Source organism: Lepus europaeus, chromosome 10 (genome assembly GCF_033115175.1).
Source record: "Lepus europaeus isolate LE1 chromosome 10, mLepTim1.pri, whole genome shotgun sequence".
Lineage (NCBI taxonomy): Eukaryota > Metazoa > Chordata > Mammalia > Lagomorpha > Leporidae > Lepus > Lepus europaeus.
Window position 1 is genome coordinate 103,495,052 of NC_084836.1, and position 20,058 is coordinate 103,515,109.

General features: G+C 52.2%; 1 protein-coding gene across 1 annotated transcript in view; it reads left to right on the forward strand.

Moving 5' to 3' along the window:
- The first annotated feature begins 3,548 nt into the window (after positions 1-3,548).
- The window catches only part of CNBD2 (cyclic nucleotide binding domain containing 2), a 51,629-nt gene continuing 35,119 nt past the window's right edge, over positions 3,549-20,058 (forward strand). Inside the window, exons 1-7 of the mRNA XM_062202349.1 lie at positions 3,549-3,599; positions 4,900-5,037; positions 7,137-7,190; positions 9,612-9,775; positions 14,566-14,722; positions 15,155-15,306; positions 17,583-17,721. Of these exons, the coding sequence (XP_062058333.1) occupies positions 3,549-3,599; positions 4,900-5,037; positions 7,137-7,190; positions 9,612-9,775; positions 14,566-14,722; positions 15,155-15,306; positions 17,583-17,721 (855 nt within the window). The remainder of the gene's footprint in view (positions 3,600-4,899; positions 5,038-7,136; positions 7,191-9,611; positions 9,776-14,565; positions 14,723-15,154; positions 15,307-17,582; positions 17,722-20,058) is intronic.

A 20,058-nucleotide genomic window follows, 5' to 3' on the forward strand; every position in this document is an offset into this window, starting at 1 on the left:
GTTTTCTTTTTGTTGTTGTTATTCTATTATTGCTGAAGCTGCTTATTTTTTTGCTTTTTATCTGAATGCAGTTTTTAAACATTGAGATAAAATCTAAGGACACAAAATTGACCACTTAAGCCATTTTTTCAGTGTACGGTTTAGGGGCATGAAGTACCTTTGTTGTGCCCAGATAAGTAGATCACCAAGATCACACCGAAATGCAAAAGAATGTTAAAGGTACAAGCTGCGACAGGGACCTCATCCAACCAACCAGTGCAGTGGAGGAAGGAGGAAAGGCCCAGGTCTTTGTTCGTGGAGCTTTTAAAGGGAAGATACGTCAGCGAGGGCTTAGGGTGCAGGGCCTTGTGTGATTGGGCAGGGCAGAGAGGGGGTCTCCCTTTGGCTTGGGCTCCAGGAGTTACCTCATTTTGGTAATCTCTACTGAGCTGCCCTTGGTCTGCTGAGCTAGCTGTCCTTGGTAAGCGTTGATATCTCCGGAATGCCTGAATGCCTGCTTTTACAAGGACTCGGGTCTGCTATGGGGAACGGAGGCTGCTTTTTATTGTTTCAAGATGGAGTCACTTCACCTCCACATCCTCGTGCACCCATTACCATGATCTCCCTCCAGAACTTTTTTATCACTCCAGACTGAAGCACTGTACCCATTAAACAGTAACCTTAAATTCCCTACCCATGGTTCTGTTTTCTGTCTCTTTGAATTTAACTATTCTGGGTCTGTCGTATAGATATATTTGTCCTTTTATGTCTGGCTTATTTCACTTAACATAATGTCTTCAGGGTTCATTCACATTGGAACATTATCAGAATTTCATTCCTTTTTTAAGACTAGTATTCAAGTGTGTGTGTGTGTGTGTGTATGCAATCAAACACCAGAGTACTTCAGAGAGTTTATGGTGGGTGAGCGTTTTGCCTGGCTGTTAAGATGTTGGTTAGGGGGGCCGGCACTGTGGCGTAGTGGGTAAAGCTGCTGCCTGTGGTGCCAGCATCCCATATGGGTGCCGGTGCAATTCCCGGCTGCTCCACTTCTGATCCAGATCTCTGCTATGGCCTGGGAAAGCAGTGGAAGATGGCCCAAGTCCTTGAGCCCCTGCACCCACATGGGAGACCCAGAAAAAGCTTCTAGCTTCTGATCTGCACAGCTCTGGCTGTTGCTGTCATTTGGGGAGTGAACCAGTTAATGGAAGACTTTCTCTGTCTCTCTCTGCCTCTGCCTTTCAAACAGATAAATAAATATTTAAAAAAAAAATGTTGGTTAGGATGCCCAGCTCCAGCTCCTGACTTCAACTTCCTGCAAATGCAGATTCTGGGAGGCAGCAATGATGGATCAAGTAATTGGGTCCCTGCTCCTGGGTTCAGCCTGGTCTGGCCCTGGCCATTGTGGGTATTTGGAGAGTGAGCCAGCAGGCAGTAGCTTGCTCGCTCTCCTTCTCAAATAAATAAATAATAAAATAAAAATTTAAACTTTCATGGAAAAATGGCTTTAAAAGATAAGTTATGGAGTGGACCTTTGGCCTATCAGTTAAGATTCCTGCTTCTCACATCAGAGTACCCAGCTCCTGACTCCAGCTTCCTGCCAGTGTAGACCCTGGAAGTCAGTGGTGAAAACTCAAGTTATTGGGTTCTTTCCAACCATGTGGAAACCTGGATTGAGGCCCCATCTGCCTGCTTCAGCCCCAGCCCAACCCCTGCTGTGTGGGCATTTGGGAGTGAAAAGGGAAGATCTCTGGGTCTCTGTGCTTTTCAAAGAAAGAGCAGTTAATGGTAAAAAGACCAGTAAAAAAAAAAAGATGTTCATTATGGTACAAAATTTTTTAAAAATCTGTGCATGTTTTTTGAATAATATGTTATTTTCATCCTGGAAACTTCTTGTTTCCTTTAAAAAAAAAATACTTGTTGTGGCTAGTGTGGTGTGGCAGATAAAGCCCCTGCTTGCAACACTGGCATCCCATGTGGGTGCTAGTTCAAGTCCTGGCTGCTCTACTTCTGCTAATGGCCTAGGAAAGCAGTGGGAGATGGCCCAAGTGTTTGGGCTTCTGCTACCCACCTGGGAGATCCTGGAGAAGCTCCTGGCTCCTGACTTCAACCTGGCCCAGCACTGGCCCTTGTAGCCATCTGGGGAGTGAACCAGCAAGATGGAAGGTCTCTATATCCTTCTTTTTTTTTTTAAAGATTTATTTTATTTATTTAACAGACAGAGTTACAGAGAGAGGTAGAGACAGAGAGAGAGAGGTCTTCCATCCACTGGTTCACTCCCTAGATGGCCACAATGGCTGGAGCTGGGCCGATCAAAACCAGGAGCCAGGAACTTCTTCTGGGTCTCACACATGGGTACAGGGTCCCAAGGACTTGGGCCATCTTCTACTGCTTTCCCAGGCCATAGCAGAGAGCTGGATCAGAAGTGGAGCATCCAGGACTAGAACCGGTGTCCATATGGGATGCCAGCGCTTCAGGCCAGGGCTTCAACCTGCTGCGCCATAGCGCCGGCCCCGGTCTCTATATCCTTCTGTCTCTAACTGACAAATAAATCTTTTTAAATAAATTATTTATTTATTTGGAAAGGAGAGGGAGGGAGAGATTTCTTCTTTCCACTGATTGACTTCCCAAACAGCCATAACAGCCAGGTCTGGGGCAAGCTAAAGCCAGGAGCCAGGAACTCCACCCTGGTCTCCCACAGGGGTAGCAGTGGCCCAACTGTCTCTGCTTTCCAAAGCTTATTAGCAGGAAGCTGGATGGGAAGTGGAGTTGGTGGGACTGGAAACGGTCCTCTCTTACAGGATGCCAGTGTAGCAGCTTAACCTGCTGCACCCTCCTGTTTTTCTTTTCTTTTTTTTTTTTTTTTTTTTAAGATTTATTTATTTATTTGAAAGTCAGAGTTACACAGAGAGAGGAGAGGCAGAGAGAGAGAGAGGTCTTCCATCCGATGGCTCACTCTCCTGATGGCCGCAACGGCCGGAGCTGCGTGGATCTGAAGCCAGGAGCCAGGAGCTTCTTCCGGGTCTCCCACGTGGGTGCAGGGGCCCAAGGACTTGGGCCATCCTCCACTGCTATCCTAGGCCATAGCAGAGAGCTGGACAGGAAGTGGAGCTGCGGGGTCTCGAACCAGCGCCCATATAGGATGCCGGTGCTTCAAGCCAGGGCGTTAACCCACTGCACCACAGTGCCAGCCCCCCACCTGTTTTTCTAAGATGGCCCTGTGACTGGCAGTCATTTAGCCGCTTTGAACCTGTGTCCTCATGCACGGAGCTGATCCCTGTCCTTGGGGATCAGCTGAGCTCGTGCCCATGAGTGCACACAAAGAGCCACAGATTCCAGTCCCTCCTCCCTGCGGAATCTGTCACTGTGACATAGGTAGATTCTGAGCGTGAGGTTTTCTCAGAACAAGGCTTCCGGCAGCAGTTGGTAGGGTATAAGGAGTGGAGAGGAGCTCTTGCCTTGCCACTAAGGAAGCTGTTTGTTTCTAGTATAACTGGACTTTCTGGGAAGATTTCTCGTCCTCCCCCTGAAAGGCAAAGGGGCTTGTTGTGCCATTTGCCAACTCCTGGACCATGAGGCGATATATGGTATCTCATGCCTGGCAGATCCTGAAAAAAGAACTGGTGAGGAGAGACCTGGGCTGAGGAGGGAGGAGCAGAGCATTGAGTAGACAGAGGAAGGAAGAGGCGGGTGGAGGAGGGGTCTTGGATGCATGCATGGTGGCTACCCTGTACCTCTTTGGAGTCACAGCACAAAGGAAGGAGTCCCAAGCTAGGCTTCAGAAGGACTGAATCCTGACCTCTACCCTGTAGCCTACTGCCACGGGCCACACTCTGAGCCCCTGAGCCCTGTTCTGTACCCACACTTTCTGCTTTGATGAGATCCAGAGAGAAACTCAAACTGCACAAGGACACAGCCATGAGGCAGGCAGCGGGTGAAGTGAAAGGGGAAGCAGGTGGGTGCTGGAGCCTGTTAGTCACACGGCCATAGGCAAGTTACTTGGTTTGCTTTGCCTTTGTTTTTCTCCCCTGCAAAGGGTGAGGAGGATACTAGTATCTATTGCCTAAATTTACACTTGAGAATTAAATGAGGTAATATATATTAGAATAATGCCTGACAATAGTAAATTATACTTGATGAGTATTTCATTAAGAAAGTACTTGTGGGGCTGGTGCCATGGCACACTAGGTTAATCATCCTCCTGTGGTGTCGGCATCCCATATGGGCGCCAGTTCTAGTCCTGGTTGCTCCTCTTCCAGTCCAGCTCTCTGCTGTGGCCTGGGAAGGCAGTGGAGGATGGCCCAGGTGCTTGGGCACCTGCACCCACATGGGAGACTAGGAGGAGGCACCTGGCTCCTGGCTTCGGATCAGCGTAGCTCCGGCCGTTGTGGCCATTTGGGGAGTGAACCAACAAAAGGAAGACCTTTCTCTGTGTCTCTCTCTCACTGTCTGTAACTTTACCTGTCAAATAAATAAATAAAAATCTTTAAAAAAAGTACTTGTTTCTCATACTTAGGTTTTTTAAATAAACACATCTTAATTCAATTTTTTCACAAGCTTTTTTTTAATAAAAAGATTTATTTATTTGAAAGGCAGATTAGTTAAGGAGTGAACCAGCAGATGGAAGACTTCTCTCTCTGCCTCTCCTTCTCTCTGTGTAACTCTGACTTTCAAATAAATAAATCTTAAAAAAAAAATGCAGATGTATTATCCTACAGCCTTGCAGGCTAGAAGTCTGACCCAGGTCTCCTTAGCCTGAAATCAAGGAGTCAGCAGGGCTGTTTTCCTTTATCAAAGTAGGAAAGAATCTGTTTCTTTGCCTTTTTGCTTCTAAAGGCCGCTGGCATTCCTTGGCTAGCCTGCCTGCTGTAGGCTGTTGAGAACAGACAGGTTCCATTGGTCTTGTCTGCTTTGTTTCCACAGGGACTGTACCAGCTGGTCAGGGATATCATCATGATGATCCGAGTATGCAAAATGTTCCGCCAAGGCCTCAAGGGGTTCCGGGAATATCAGATCATTGAGGCTGCTCACAGAAAGCACCCGATCTTCTCCTTCTGGGATGTAAGCAGCTGGGCTCAGTGGGATCATGGAGATTTAAGGGGGTCCAATAAATAAGTCCCCTACTTCTCAGCCCAAGCTTAGAACAAACCAGAAGACAAAAGTAGAACAGAGGAGAGAGTCAACTGTCACCTTTCTCATGACCAGATTTATTTGAAAGAGGGGGACCTGACACTGAACTCCAGAATTAGACAGCCTTATGCCCCTTGTCACAGGCAGTGCTGGACCCAGGCCTGCTGCCCGGAGTTGCGAGAATGCCTGGGAAGAGTAGGGGCTCGGAAGGAAGGGCTGGGGGACCATCACGCCCATTCTTTCCTCCCAAGCCCACAGCCCAGAGACAGCAGTGTTCTGCTATCATGCCTCCCTCCCTGTGGCAAGGAACATTAGCTGGGAGTGCGGAGGCGTCTCTATCCCAGCACTGACCAAAAGGGCCGGCAGCACTGGGAGTCGCCGCAGAGTCGGGGTTTTCTTGTGGCTCCCCGACTGTGGACCATCCCTACTTTCTTTCCTATCCCCCTCTTAAATGAAGGGGATGTTTCCAGGGCTCAGTTAACTATGGTGACTATGCTTTCTCAACTTTCTAGAAGGTCCCAATTAAAGTATTTTGTCCCGGTTGTCAGGAGTTTTTGGGCTCATGGAAGTTGGTCACAGGTATGTCACCCAGGACATCAAGGTTTCCCCAACCAATATCTGGATGAATAGTGCCCATTTTCTTATTGTACCAAGAGGGGCCTGATCCAGCTCCTGGCTCCCCTGCACCTAGAAGTGCGCTCAGAGCCGTTTCCTGGAATGGTCTCTGAAGGATACCAGCTAAAGAGAGGGTCTGGGGTGGTGACGGGGAAAGGACTTGCCCATGACCTCTGGTTTCTGAAGGTCCAGCAGGTACTACGACAAGAGTGTATGGCTGAGCTAGACGTAGCAGCAGTCGGGGCAGCTGAGAGTCATTGAAAGGCCCCTGTTTGGAGACCCTGTGCTGGCCAGTCCAAACCAGTCTGCATGAGATGGGGCGGGGAGGCAGTATAAGGGTCATAACCTGGGAGAGTCCACTTAGCTCTCAGGAAGAACGATCTGACTCACAGGGCGGCAGGCCTTGGCGAAGCCATGGGCCCTGGGGTTAGTGGCAGACTTGGGCTGATGCAGGGGGCAGCTGGAATCTGAGAACCCAGACGCAGGCTTGTTGGGGGGGGCGGGGAGGAGGGAGCAAAATCTGCCCTGAGCAGAGCAGAAGCCTCACAAGGACAACCCGTGAGAGTCAGGTGGAGAGCTGGGGGCCGCAGCAGAGGGCCAGGTGGAGAGAGCTGCAGGTGGGTTTTCAGTGGAGGGTGTGAAGCCAGGTATCTCAGCCACACCACTTTCCCATTGGCTGCCTCCCTGGGAAGCACCTCATGGACATGGACACACAAACTGTAAAGGGGGTGGACAGGAGGTATGCCCCGCAGGGAGAGAAGGTTTGTCCCAGGATGATGCCAGGGCCCTGTTTGTCCCTTTCCTCCTTCCCCCACCTTCCTCCTTCTTACCTATTTCTAAGTCCTCTCCTCATCTGTCAGAAGATGGGATTGGGTTACTTCATCCCTGAGACCTCACACCTTCCCTCTAGACACGGAGCTGTGTTTGCCAAAGCCTGGGGTTTGGATTCCAACTGTCACTTGCAGTGTGGTTCTCGGGCAAGGTCCTCCACCTACTTCAAGTCCACAGTGGAGCTTAACAAAACCTGCTTTGCCCTGATGATTAAATGGAGTAAGACAAGGAAGACGCGCCGAGCTTGGCACACGGCAGGCGTGTAACAAGGGGGCTTCCAGCGCTCCTGCCTTTTGTTTCCCATTGTTCTTTCCACCAGACTTTCCTATTCTCTTGCATGTTCTCCCCTTCCCCCTTTGGTTTTCCTCTAACCTTCCTCCCCTCTCCCACCCCTGTGTTCTCTGCCTTTGCTATCCTTGCTGCACGGGAGGCAGGGGCTGAGCCGGGCGGAGGAGAGGGTCAGCTGCCAGGTTTCTCACCGGCCCTGCCCACCGCAGCGGCCCAGGCACACAGCCGGCTGCAGAGGCAGAGTCCTAGAGGTCGGTTTGGTGATTCTCCCTCCCCTCCCTGCCCCCTTCTTTCAGAAAAAGAAGCAAGGCCGAATCACTTTTGATACCATGGACTTGGCTGCAGAGGAGGTAGGCGGAGCGCTAATCCTGCTGGGGGGAGGAGGGTTTTTCTTTCTGCACCCTGGCCTGGAAGAAGCACTGGGCTGGGTGTCTGGAGAGCTGGATTCTGTCGGCGCTCTTTCTGCAACCCTTGGTTCCCTCACTTACGGGAATGCTCATCTCAGCCACCCTTCCCACCCTGAACCAGTGGTCACCATGTGAGGGCACTTCAGAAGGTTTGTGGGAAATGTATATTATGCAAAAGCTATGTAGAGATTTCACTTTTTTTTTTTTTTGCACCAAAATAAACTTTTCTTTCACTTCAATTTCCCCTGCACTTGTTGCAGTGGCCCTGTGTCATGGAGCAGAGCCTTGAGAACTGAATTCCTGGCTTGGACCTGTGGGGATGTAGAGGGCGAAGCCCAGTGTGCCTCAGAGCAGAACGAATCCAGGGTCCCCAGCTTGTGTGTGATTCTGGTTCTGCCCTGATCTCCCGGTGAGACGCTGGGCCCCCGACCCCCACCTGAGTGTCAGGTGCCACTGCAGGGGTCTCCCCATGCTGTGCAGGTCGGGGAGCACCTGTGTGTCGGTGCAAAGTTTCTATCTCTGCGACTTGTTCTCAGGGTTTCAAGCATTGTTCCTTTTTTTTTTTTTTTTGCAGGTAGAGTTATAGACAGTGAAAGAGAGAGACAGAGAGAAAGGTCTTCCTTCTGTTGGTTCACTCCCCAAATGGCCGCTATGGCCTGCGCTGCGCTGATCCAAAGCCAGGAGCCAGGTGCTTCTCCTGGTCTCCCATGCGGGTGCAGGGCCCAAGCACTTGGGCCATCCTCCACTGCCTTCCCGGGCCACAGCAGAGAGCTGGACTGGAAGAGGAGCAACCGGGGCTAGAACCTGACTCCCTTAATGGGATGCCGGCGCTGCAGGCGGAGGATTAACCAAGTGAGCCATGGCGCTGGCTCCTTAAGCATCATTCTTAACTTCCCAGCCTCTCCTCACCCAATCCTGCAACTAAATTAATTAAAAGTCCAATTTAAAATTCAAGGGAGTCTATAGGGAAGATCTGAGGCTCTCACCAGTGCAGACCCTGGCCGTGATGGTTTTCAAAGGGGAGAGAACAGAACGTTATCCTTGGTACCAGGGCCGCCTGTGCCTCTCCGCTGTCCCACAGCTTCTTTCCCAGGAGCTGAGGAATGGCTTCCGTCCCCCTCCTGGGCACCATCTCCCCCTCCGGGGGTGGGAAGCATGGTCAGGAAGTCGCTCTGTGCCACGCTTCGGCTTTCTGGACTGGCCAGGCTCTGACACTGGACATTGCCAGTTACCTCAATTTTTTTTTTTTTTTAAATTTTTGACAGGCAGAGTGGACAGTGAGAGAGAGACAGACAGAAAGGTCTTCCTTTTGCCGTTGGTTCACCCTCCAATGGCCGCCGTGGTAGCGCGCTACGGCCGGCACACAGCGCTGATCCGATGGCAGGAGCCAGGTGCTTCTCCTGGTCTCCCATGGGGTGCAGGGCCCAAGCACTTGGCCATCCTCCACTGCACTCCCTGGCCACAGCAGAGAGCTGGCCTGGAAGAGGGGCAACCGGGACAGGATCGGTGCCCTGACCGGGACTAGAACCTGGTGTGCCGGCGCCGCAAGGCGGAGGATTAGCCTAGTGAGCCGCGGCGCCGGCTGCCAGTTACCTCAATTTTGCGAAATGGTTTGAAGAAAGTGATTCAGAGCCTGCAGAGTGTGGGGGAAGGGACCTGCCATTGTAGCTCCCAGGAGCCCGTGGGGACTCCCTGGGTGTGGCAAGGCGCAAGCTGAGAGCAGAATAGGGAGGAGCAGGCGACCACAGGTGGCCATGTGGAAATGCAGGGGAAGAACAGTCTAGGCGGGAGAAACAGCCCAAGACCTCTGGACGGGGAGAGGTAGAAAGCTGGAGGAGAGAGAAGGAACGGGAGGAGATCAGAGATGAGGCTGGAGGTGTTCATGGCTCACAGGACCGTTCCCCCCGCAGGCATGAGTGGAGGGCGAGAGGTAGATTGGCTTTGTGATCCCTCTTCATCTCTCCTGGCTTTCGGGTCTCTGGCAGCGTGCCGAGGTCTGGGCCGAGATACTGCCATGGGCACGCACCGGGGAGACCTGCAGGACCCCTGGAGCCCAGGGAGCCCTGTGTTATGTGGGAGGGCCCACGAACAGCACAGCTGCAGATAAGGGCCTTGGCTGTGGCCATTCCACTTAGAATCCTGCCTGTGTTTCTTCTCCTGTCAAATGGGAATAACGGTTCTTGGGCTGGGCGTGGCTTCAGCGAGGTGGCCGTACAAGGTGCTTATCCCCACGTGTGGCACACCGAAAGGACTCATTGTGTGGCAGCCAGGGTTGTGTGGGCACCAGGAGAGCCTACACACACAGAGTGGGGAACTCCAGCTGGCCCTTGGGTCCCATGTGTCACTCTGGTCTTCTATCCTCAGGGCCACCTCCCTCCAAAGGCCATTAAGATCACACGGAAGAAGCCTTCCTGGAGGACAAAGCAGGACATCCAGACTCTCTGCAAAATCCTGCAGGTCCTGGATAGCTACCGGAACTACTCAGAGCCCCTGCAGCTGCTCCTGGCCAAAGTCATGCGCTTTGAACGGTCAGTGAAGGGCACAGCCCTCGGGCTGGGGCTGGGACTGGGCTGGGCAGGAAGTGCCCAGCTGAGAGGGTACGGCCAGTCCTGCCTGCCCCTCTGAAGAGCGTAAGCCACGGGAAGATGCCTGTCAGTCTCCCATGGTGCTTGCTGTTGCTCTCATTCGCTTCCTGAGGGTCTTCCTCTAATGAAAGAGCCACTGGACCTGGAGAGGATCTGCTAGGAACCTTGGAAAGGATCTGGTCATCAGATCATCCTAGGCTCATCCTAGGCCACCCAGAGACAGAAGAGCCAAACCAGGCCCTAAAAGCCAGAAGGGGTCACAGCCAATTGTCCAAGGGAACTTCAAAAGGTTCAGGGAAATTGGAATTTAAGTGTAAGTTTATTTTGGTACAGAATACTTTAACATTCACATAGAGCGTGCTCTTCACAAATTTGTGGGAATAGAAATGAAATCAACACTTGAGATGCGATGACTTTGAGCAGCCCTTGTCTCCACTGTTGAGGAGAAGGTTTTTTTTTTTTTTTATATTGTTTGTTGAACTCTTTACTTAGTATATTGTTAATCTTATGTGTATAGAGTTAATTGAAAATAGCTCCTAATAAAAAATAAGAATGGCAATAGGAGAGCCAGGAGGAAGAAGGGTGGGAGTGTGGGTAGGAGGGAGGGTAGGGTAGGAAGAATCACTGTGTTCCTAAATTTGTATTTATGAAATGAATGAAGTTTTTATACCTTAAATCAAATGTCTCTGGGTAAAAAAAAAAAAAAAAGTTCTAGGGGTGGGTGTTTGGCTTAACGGTTAACGTCAGAGTGCCTGGGTTCAATCCCCACCTCTGGCTCCTGACTCCAGCTTCCGGCTAACACGGACCCCGGGAGGCAGTGCTGGTGTCATTGGTTGAGTCCCTGGCACCGTGTGGGAGACCTGCAATGAGTTCCAGCTCTTGGTTTTGGCACAGCTGAGGCCTGGCCACTGCAGGTATTTGGGGAATAAACCAGTGGATGAGAGTTCTCTCTCTCAAATTTTAAAATTTAAATTTCATAGAAAATGCATACTATAAAAAACTAGACGTGGATTTCAAAATATTTATGAACCCAAATAAATATCTTTTAATTCTGTTTTCCACAAATTTCTAGAAAGTACCCTCATACTGTATCCAGGCAGGAACTAGAACAGGATCTATGAACTAAATGAGAAAAAGTATATTTCAATTTTCATTAACCTCTTTATTATTTCCTTCAATTATGAATATAGGCAACAAACCACTGTTGTATTTATTAATCATAACTAAATTTTTCACTGAAAGGAATCAGACATTTTTCAGGTCATATTTAAATTTCTTGAAAAATAATTTTTGTTCATCAAATCTTCAAAATTATAATAGGTAGTAGATCTGCTGCTAGATCTTATTTTATGCCTTGATAAAGATGTGTATATATTGTTATATTTCAAATTGGAATTATTTTTATCTGAAAAAGTTAATTCTTTTTTTAAGATTTATTTATTTATTTGAAAGGCAGAGTTACAGAGAGGCAGAGGCAGAAAGAGAGAGAGATCTTCCATCCACTAGTTCACTCCCCAGATGGCCACAACAGCCAGAGCTGGGCTGATCCAAAGCCAGAATCCAGGAGCTTCCTCCAGGTCTCCCACCTGGGTACAGAGGCCCAAGGACTTGGGCCATCTTCTACTGCTTTCCCAGGCCATAGCAGAGAGCTGGATCAGAAGTGGAGCAGCCGGGACTTGAACCGGCACCCATATGGGATGCTGGCACTGCAGGTGGTGGCTTTACCTGCTATGTCACAGCGCCAGCCCCCAAATCTGAATTTTAAAAGGATAATTCTGCTGGATTTTACTTTACACACTTAAAACATTATTTTGTGAAGTCTTCACCAGACTGTCCAAGGGTCCATGACACAAAAAGTGTCACGTAAACGCCATGTAACCAGAGCACCTAAGCCACACACGGACGCACTGCCATTGCCAGGACATCGCAGTGGCTTCTGGGAGGCAGTCTCACAGAATACTTGGCGAAAGACCTGCCTTGAGAATCCAGAATGGAAGGTGGCTGTAGCTTTGCACCCTGGTATCTTTCTTCATGGAGGTTATAGTCTGTGAATGGACATAGCCAGCCACAGACCAAGGCCTTTGTGACTGGTGTGCACTGACATGGTCCATTGTGACCAGTGCAGGTGCTCCTGGGAGGGAGGAGACAACCATGCAAGCCGGCTTGGTCAGGAGTATCACAGAGGAGGTTCCTGGAACAGGTGGATTCAGCTGGTGTGGGGGTGTAGACAAGGACGTCCAGGCAGAGGGAACTGCTGGCTTGGCCCTGGCCCAGGGCAGAAGAGCAGTGTGCTCTTGTGTGTTGGGTGAGAGTCATAGCATGCAGAGCCATAGCGTGGAGGAAGAACATCCAGGGAGCTCCAAGCTCTGGAATTAATGCTACATCTGCCCTGGGGGGACCTCGGTCAGGCCACTGAACATTTGTGAGCCTCAGTATCCTCATCAGTGGAGTAAGGATGAGAATATGGGTTTTACAGGTTTTATTAAGGATGATGTGAGATTTGGAGGAAGATCTGTGTGGTGGTGATTGTGAAAGTCCTCTGCTGGTTGTTGATTATTTCTGGGATTGGGAATTGGTGGCTTAGGCAGGATTCTTCCACTGCAGAATCAGAAAACCCAGGCCAAGGGGACACACTGGTGGCCCCATGTATCTGAAAAGTCCCAGGAATGTTCTCCAGCTTCAGGTTCAACAGTGTCACCAGGACCAAATGTCTGCCCATCTGTTTCTGTCTCTGGGCTCCTCTTTTGTATAAATATGACTCTTCCTCATAGTGGCAAAGTGGCTGCCATGTCTCAGCTCCTAACTTCCATCTTTGCAGTTGTAGTCCAATGGGAAACAGAGAAGATACCTCTTCCCAGTCACTCAAGTCAGAGCACTGGGATTGTTTCTTTCAGACCCAGACTGACTTTGCTGGGATCAGAGGGTTGGTGATTCTCTGACTGTCCTAGAGTCGGGGAGGGGTGGTTCTCCAGAAACAAAGTCCAGGGCAGTAGTGGGAAAGGAGAGACTAAAGGGCTGACTTGGGGCTGCCCATTGCCTTCTGGGTAAGTCCACACCCACTCAGCCGTGGAGGCCTGCAGTGTCTGCCCCGCCACCCCTCCCCCTCCTCCTCTGCCTCACCTCCCTGTGGAATGCAGTGTGCTGGGCCTCCCCAGAATGTGGCAGGTTTCCAGTCACCCAGTGTCTCTCTGCTTGGGATGCTCTTCCATGCCCGTGGCTGCTGGACGACTCACCTCAGACCCCATCCTCCTCTGAGACCCCTCCCCTCACCTGCCCAGCCCTCCTCTGGCCCTGAACCACCTTTGCTCACCTCTCTCAGGGCGTCTGCAGAAAGTTTATGTTTATGTATTCGAAACAGAGAGAGAGAGAGAGATCATCCACTCACTGCCTTACCCCCCAAATGCCCACCAGAGCTGGGACTGGACCAGGCCACAGCCAGGGCCCTAGAACTCCATCTGGCTCTCCTGTGTGGGCGGCAGGCACCAGAGTATTTGAGCCATCACCTGCTGCCTCCCTGGGTGCGTGTTAGCAGGAATCTGTGACTGCAGACCAGGCACTGTGATGTGGGATGCAGGAGTACCAGGGAAGTCTTAACTACTGCACTAAGCACCCACTGCTCTTCAAGGATTTTCAAAAGATTTATTTATTTCTTTGGAAGGCAGACTGACAGAGTGGGAGAGAGAGAGAGAGAGAGCGAGAGAGAGTGAGCTTAGATATGCTGGTTCATCCCCCAGTGGCTGCAACAGCCAGGGCTGGGCCAGGCCAAAGCCAGAAGCCAGGAACTCCTCCTGGTCTCCCACATGGATGGCAGGGACCCAAGGACTTGGCTTACCTCCCGCTGCCTTCCCAGGGCATTAGCAGGAAGCTGGGTCAGAAGTGGAGGGCCCAGGACACAGACCCTCTGATAAAGGATGCTGGAGGCCCAAGCAGTGGCTCAGCCCACTGCAGCACGATGCTGGCCCATCCTCTTACAGCATTTTCCAACCATTTGCCTTGCTTTGCTTTTGAAAACAAAATCCTTGTCCTTGATTCCTGTGCCTTACAGACAGAGTTGGTATTTTTTTTTTTTTTTAACTTTCTGAATGAAGGGAGGAAATGAATGAATTTGGGAAGCGGTGAGGTTTGCATTTGAAGTACAGAAACTTGCCTCTGAGTTTCAGAACTAAATCCTCATTTGCTCTGGGCTGGCGCCTCTACCCGAAGGTCCCCAGGTGGATAGTGAGTTACTGGTGATCACGAGACCAAGAATCTCTCTCTAGGCTTGCTCATCTGCATTCTTTAGGTGAGAGAAGCAGGCTCAGAGAGCGAATGTGAGTTGCTTTGTGTCACACAGCTGGGGGCAGGACCAGGATTTGGATCCTGCTCTGACTCTGCTGTCAATGCTGATCATTCAGTTTCTCTGCCAACCCCTCCACTGCTCTCAGCACTTGCCCATTCACTGATGCGGCTACTGGTCACTGAGCGTGTGCTGTGCGCCCAAGCACAGGTGGCCGGGAAGCAGAGCGACAGCGGCCCTGCCTGCGGGAGTGGCCAGTGGAAAGCGGTGTGTGAAGAAGCCCAGCTCGATGGGCGGGGCGGGGCAGGGCCGCTCTGAAGTCCTCTAGTCTGCATCTGTGGTTCAGACGCCAGAACGAAGACCACAGCCGCCCGCAGTCCCTGGCACTTGCCAGTGCAGAGCAGCCTGGGAGCGGCTCCGGGCTCAGGCCCCTGCATCCGCCGTCCTCTTTCCCTAGCTTCAGCCGGCGGCGAGTGATCGTGAAGAAGGGGCGGCGGGGCAACAGCTTCTACTTCATCTACCTGGGCACCGTGGCCCTCACTGAGGACGACGATGGCAGCAGTGCCTTCCTGGACCCCCACCCCACGCTGCTGCACAAGGGCAGCTGTTTCGGGGTAAGTGCCGGCAAGGGCCTGGCTCCTGTGCTGGGGGCTGGGGGTGCACAGGACCCCTGTGAGAGCCTCTCAGCCAGACCGCATCCTGCCTTGTGCTCTGTGCCAGTCCCTGTGCTGCGTGGGGCCCCAGGACCCTTACCCGTCACCTGCCCCTTGATTCTAACTGTGACGTCCAAGGCCAGTGTCTTCAGCTGGGTGTTTGAGGGGCATGTGCCCTGCGTGATCCCTGAGACAGGCTGGGAACCCACAGGGGGGCCCTCCAGCCTGTCCAGGCCTTCTGCTCTGTCTCTACAAGTGGGAGTAGAAGAGCGAGGGGATGAGGGGGACAGAGGCGGCCAGGGAGCCTGCAGGCTGGGGGCGAGAGAGCAGGGCTGGCGTGTGCAGGATGCTGGAGGGGGCTCACGCCTGCTCTCGTCCCTGTCTACCCGCCAGGAAATGGGCTTTCTGAGCGCTTCCATCAGGAGGGCCACGGTGGTCTGCATGGAGGAGACGGAGCTCTTGGTTGTTGACCGGGAGGACATGGCCACTAACGAGCTGGATGAGGAAATTGAGAAGAACGCTCAATATCGGTTTGGATTTTTTAGGTAATGCCGCCTCATTCACCAGCTTTCAGCCCCTTGCGTGTTTACGAGGACTTGGCTTTGTCCTGGCCCCGTGCTGGAATGCTCTGGAATGCTCTGGGAGGGACGTCCAGTTCTCAGCTTAAATATCCCTGGACATTAGAATAGCTGATGTCTACCCAACCCTTGCTGGCCACCAGGGGCTAGGCACCTCGTGCCACCTGTCACGTCTAATCTCCCCGAGCCTGGCTCCCTTTCTTGCCGCGATTGTGAGAACAAGGCGCAGGATGCAGAGGCACCCAAGTCTGAGCGGGTGTCCCTGGGCTTCACCCCCTCTAAGCAGTCCCTCCTGTGCTCACCCCAGCAGTGAGAAAAGGCCCGAGCCTGGGCCTGCAGCCCACATCCAAACTGTAGTGAGATTTAACAAAATGATTGAAGAGACAGAGAGAGAGGGCCCATGGACTTGTTTATGTGCCAAATGTCCACCACTGCTGGGGCTGGGCCAGGGCCAGAGCAGGGACCTGGGAACTCAGTCCAGGACTTCTGGGCGGGTGGCAGAAACACAAGTACTTGAACCTTCATCACTGCCTCCCAGGCACACTAGCAGGATCTGAAGCAGAGGCAGGACTCCAAGCCAGGACAGGGGATGTGAGTGTCCCACGCAGCAGCTTAAGCCACGGTGCCACAGCACCTGCCCCAGTGCGGGCACCTGAGCCAGTGTCCTAACCGCTAGGCTGACTGCTCGCTCCAAGCGGCGACTCGTGATACACAATCACTTCTTCACAGTCTTGTGCCCCATCAGACATCAGCAGTGCAGCGACAGGGCCCAGTTCCACCTTTGTCACTGTTGTGATCACTGTCACTCCCAGTGATCCTCCTGTGGTCACAGGACTGGCACATGCTGGCGCTCAGCCAATACAGTGCGAAGAAATGAATGACAGGCTATAGGTAACCGCAGCCGGGTGTGGGTCACGAAGGAAGCACCTTAACAATGGGTATCCTCTTGAGCAAACCACAAAGCAGGCTCAGCTGTGGCAAAGGACCTGTGTTGTGAGCACTCACACAAAAGGCTGTGCACAACGAGATGCCACTTGTCTATTTGTTTATCTGCCTTTATGTAGACCAACGGAGGGTCTGCACTGGCCGTGAGCCACAGGCTGCAGAGAAGCAGGCTGGGCCGAGAGTCCGTGCCTGTGGTCCTGTGGGCAGTGGAGAAAGAGGCCTGGGTCCCCACCTCAACCTGGAGGCTTCCCTGCCCCCAGCATGAGTTCCTTCACTTCTCTGAGCCTTTGCCTCCTGTTCTGTAACGTGGGGGTGATGCTACTGATCTCCCAGGGTCATTGAAAGGGTCGGGTGCTGTGGGGGCTGGCGGCGTGGTGCAGAGGGTTAGGCTGCTGCCTGTGACACCTGTATCCCATGTTGGAGCACCTGTTTGTCCCGGCTGTTCCGCTTCCTATCCAGCTCCCTGCTAATATGCCTGGGAAAGCAGTGGAAGATGGGAGACCCAGATGGAGTTCCAGCTTCTTGGTTTGGGAGTGGCCCAGCCCCTGGCTGTTGTGGCCATTTGGCAGCATGAACCAGTGGATAGAAAATTTCTGTGTGTGTGTGTGTGTTGAGAGAGAGAGAGAGACAGAGAGAGAGAGAGAGAGAGAGAGAGTCTCTGCTTTTCAAATGAATAAATCTTAGAAAAGGGTGGGATGAGATGGCCAGGGAAGTATGTGACCCAGTGCGTGGGACACAGTAGGCTCTCCTGTGTAGCCCTCATTGTCTCCCTGTCTCTCCAGATCTTTGTCCCTTTGTATTTCGCACCAACCCTGTTCCCCTTTGGTGTCCTGCACTGGGTGCCCCTGTTGAAGCCCGAGTCACCTTGAGGTTAGCTGCGGTAACTCAGTCAACCCAAGGCAGTTGAGTTCTGCCCATTGGAGCTGAGCAAACCTAAGCTGGTTGCTGGCAGGTCCGTGGGGCAGTCAGGGAGGGTGAGCCCGTGGTGGGTGGTGGGTGGTGGATAGTGAACGAGGTGGGGGAAGGGGAGGCCACGGGAAGCCACAGGCAAAAAAGGAGAGTGTGGACTTCTCCCAGTGCCCCAGCAGGCTGCAGCGAGCCGTCCAGACCACAGGTAGGGTCAGATCTATGGGCCTGGGGGCCAGGACAACAGCAGGTGGGGTCGGGGAGCAGCCTCCTACACAGGGTGGTGGGGAGCAGAAGGAAAAAGCAGAGGCCAGGCACCTCAGGAGTCTGAGCACAGCAAAGAGGGGTGCTCGGCTGCGGGGGCCTTGATCCTCGCCCGCGCCTCCCCGCAGGGAAATGGATCTGTTTCAGTCGTGGTGCGACGAGAAGCTCTGGCAGCTTGTGACTCTGGGGAAGGTGGAGAAGTTCTCCTACAAGCAGCTCATCTCCAAAGACCTCGCCGAGTCGGCCTCGGTCCTGTTTATCTGCAAGGTGAGCGCCACGGCGGGGCAGGGCTTCTGTGTCCTGGCTCTGAAAGCCAAGTGACACAGTTCGGCCTGGGGATGTTGAGATGGGCAGGGGTCCCCCGTTATCCACAGCTGGGTCGCTCAGCTCTGTGTTCGCTCTGCTTGGTTACCTAACAGTCATGGTGAAGTGTTACCCGAAGGTAGGCGCCGTAGCTAAGCAAACGGGATGGGGGTGGAATTCTGCGTCCCCGGGTCACCCTGGACTGCGGGGATGAGCGGCCACTTAAAACAAACATTTTCCAGCTTCTCCCTGGCGCATCGAAACTGCCCGGCATTGCTGTGCTTTGGGGCCTCGGTTAAGGTGACTTGAACACAGGTGCAGGCAGTTGGATTAGGAGGTGGCTCCTATGTGAGTAGGGGGCAGGGGGTGTACAGAGCCTGGATCCACTTGTCAGGAGGATGGAGCCGCGTGGTGTGAAATTACATCACACAACTCAGAAGTGTGCACAATTTAAAACTTAGGGTTATTTCTGGCATTTTCCATGTGATATTTTCAGACTGCTGTTGACTGCAGCTAACTGACACAGAGGAGACTGGCTAAGGACAGAGCAACGTGCAGTTATTTTACTGGAGAGCAAACCGTGAGGTCCCCCTCCTTGAGCACATAACCCTTGTTTATATAAATGTTCATTGAGACGGATGTGTGTGGGGCACTCTTGACTCTCACAGTGCCAGGCCACTGTTTTATTATAATTTTTTAATTATGAGAGTGGTATGACTACACTATAAAACCTTCTGGAAGGGGAGAAGAAATCTCTCATTTGCACATCACCTTAAAAGAGAGCTCCCAAACCAGCATTTCTGGTGTTAGGACTTGTATCTCTCTCAGACAAGTGGATCCAAAAGGAGGGGTCCGCTCACTGTAGCTTCTGGCAGGCAGCGCTTTGCCGGTGCTCAGCACCTCTGCCAGCCCTGCGGGTCATTCTCCCAGAAGCTTTCTGATTTATTAGGTGGCAATTAAAAAAAAAGAGATTTATTTATTTATTTGAAAGGCAGAGTTACAGAGAGAGAGAGAGAGAACTTCCATCCACTGGTTCACTCCCCAAATGGCTATAATGGCTGGGGCTGGACTGGGCTGAAGCCAGGGGCCAGGAGCTTCATCTGGGTCTCCCACATGGGTAGCAGGGGCCCAAGCGCTTGGTCATCCTACGCTGCTTTCCCAGGCATATTAGCAGGGAGCTGGATCAGAAGTGGAGCAGCCACTCAAACTGGTTTCTTATGACTTCATTCTGAGAAGAATAACAGAGACTACAAGGGGACAACAGGTGGCAGTGGGGGTCTCTAGGCCAGCAGAAGAGTTGGGTTTGTCCCTCACAGTGTTTTGTGACGGTACAATGCCACAGTGTTTAAGATACCTGGGTTCGTGTCCTGGCTCTACTGTCAGTTCCAGCTTCCTGCCCCTGTGCACCCTGGGAGGCAGCAGGTGAGGACTCGTCTCCCTGATGCCCTGCCACCCACAGGGAGATGCACACTGAGCTTCTGGCTCCTGGTTTCTCCCTGGCTGTTGCAGGCACCTGGGGAATAAACCAGCAGATGGGAGATGTCTGTCTTTCTGCCTTCAACTAAATAAAAAATTAAGCTAGGATTTAAATGTTTTTTTAAAGATTTACTTTATTTATTTGAAAGTCAGAGTTACACAGAGAGAGGAGAAGCGCAGAGAGAGAGAGAGCGAGATCTTCCATCCGATGGTTCACTCCCCAGTTGGCTGCAACAGCTGGGAGCTGCACCAATCCGAAGCCAGGAGCCAGGAACTTCTTCCGGGTCTCCCACGCAGGTGCAGGGGCCCAAGGACTTGGGCCATCTTCTACTGCTTTCCCAGGCCATAGCAGAGAGCTGGATCAGAAGAGGAGCAGCCAGGACTCAAAACAGCGTCCATATGGGATGCTGGCGCTTCAGGTCAGGGCATTAACCCACTGTGCCACAGCGCCAGCCCCATGATTTAAATGTTCTACATAAATATTCCCAAAATTCAGAAAATCAGGCACTATCAGGCCTATGCTGTGTGGCCCCTTCAGGCGAGAAATGGGAGGTGCCTGGCCCCTTCCCCCAGGTGCAGTCCCGGCTGTTCCAGCTCCTGTACTTTTCCAGCAGTGCCACTAGAGGGCGACATGAGCAGCGGATGGCTGGGTGTCCTTGGGACTAGGGACAGTTGGGAAACTTGATTTTCTGCTGGTTTGAAGGCGTGGTTAATGCCCGTAACCAACTCTTTTTGTACAGTTTGTCACTGGGCGACCCCTGGAGAAACTGTTCTCCCCACAGCGACGGGCGTCATTAAAGCCCCACGAGAGACTTTGTCAAGAGG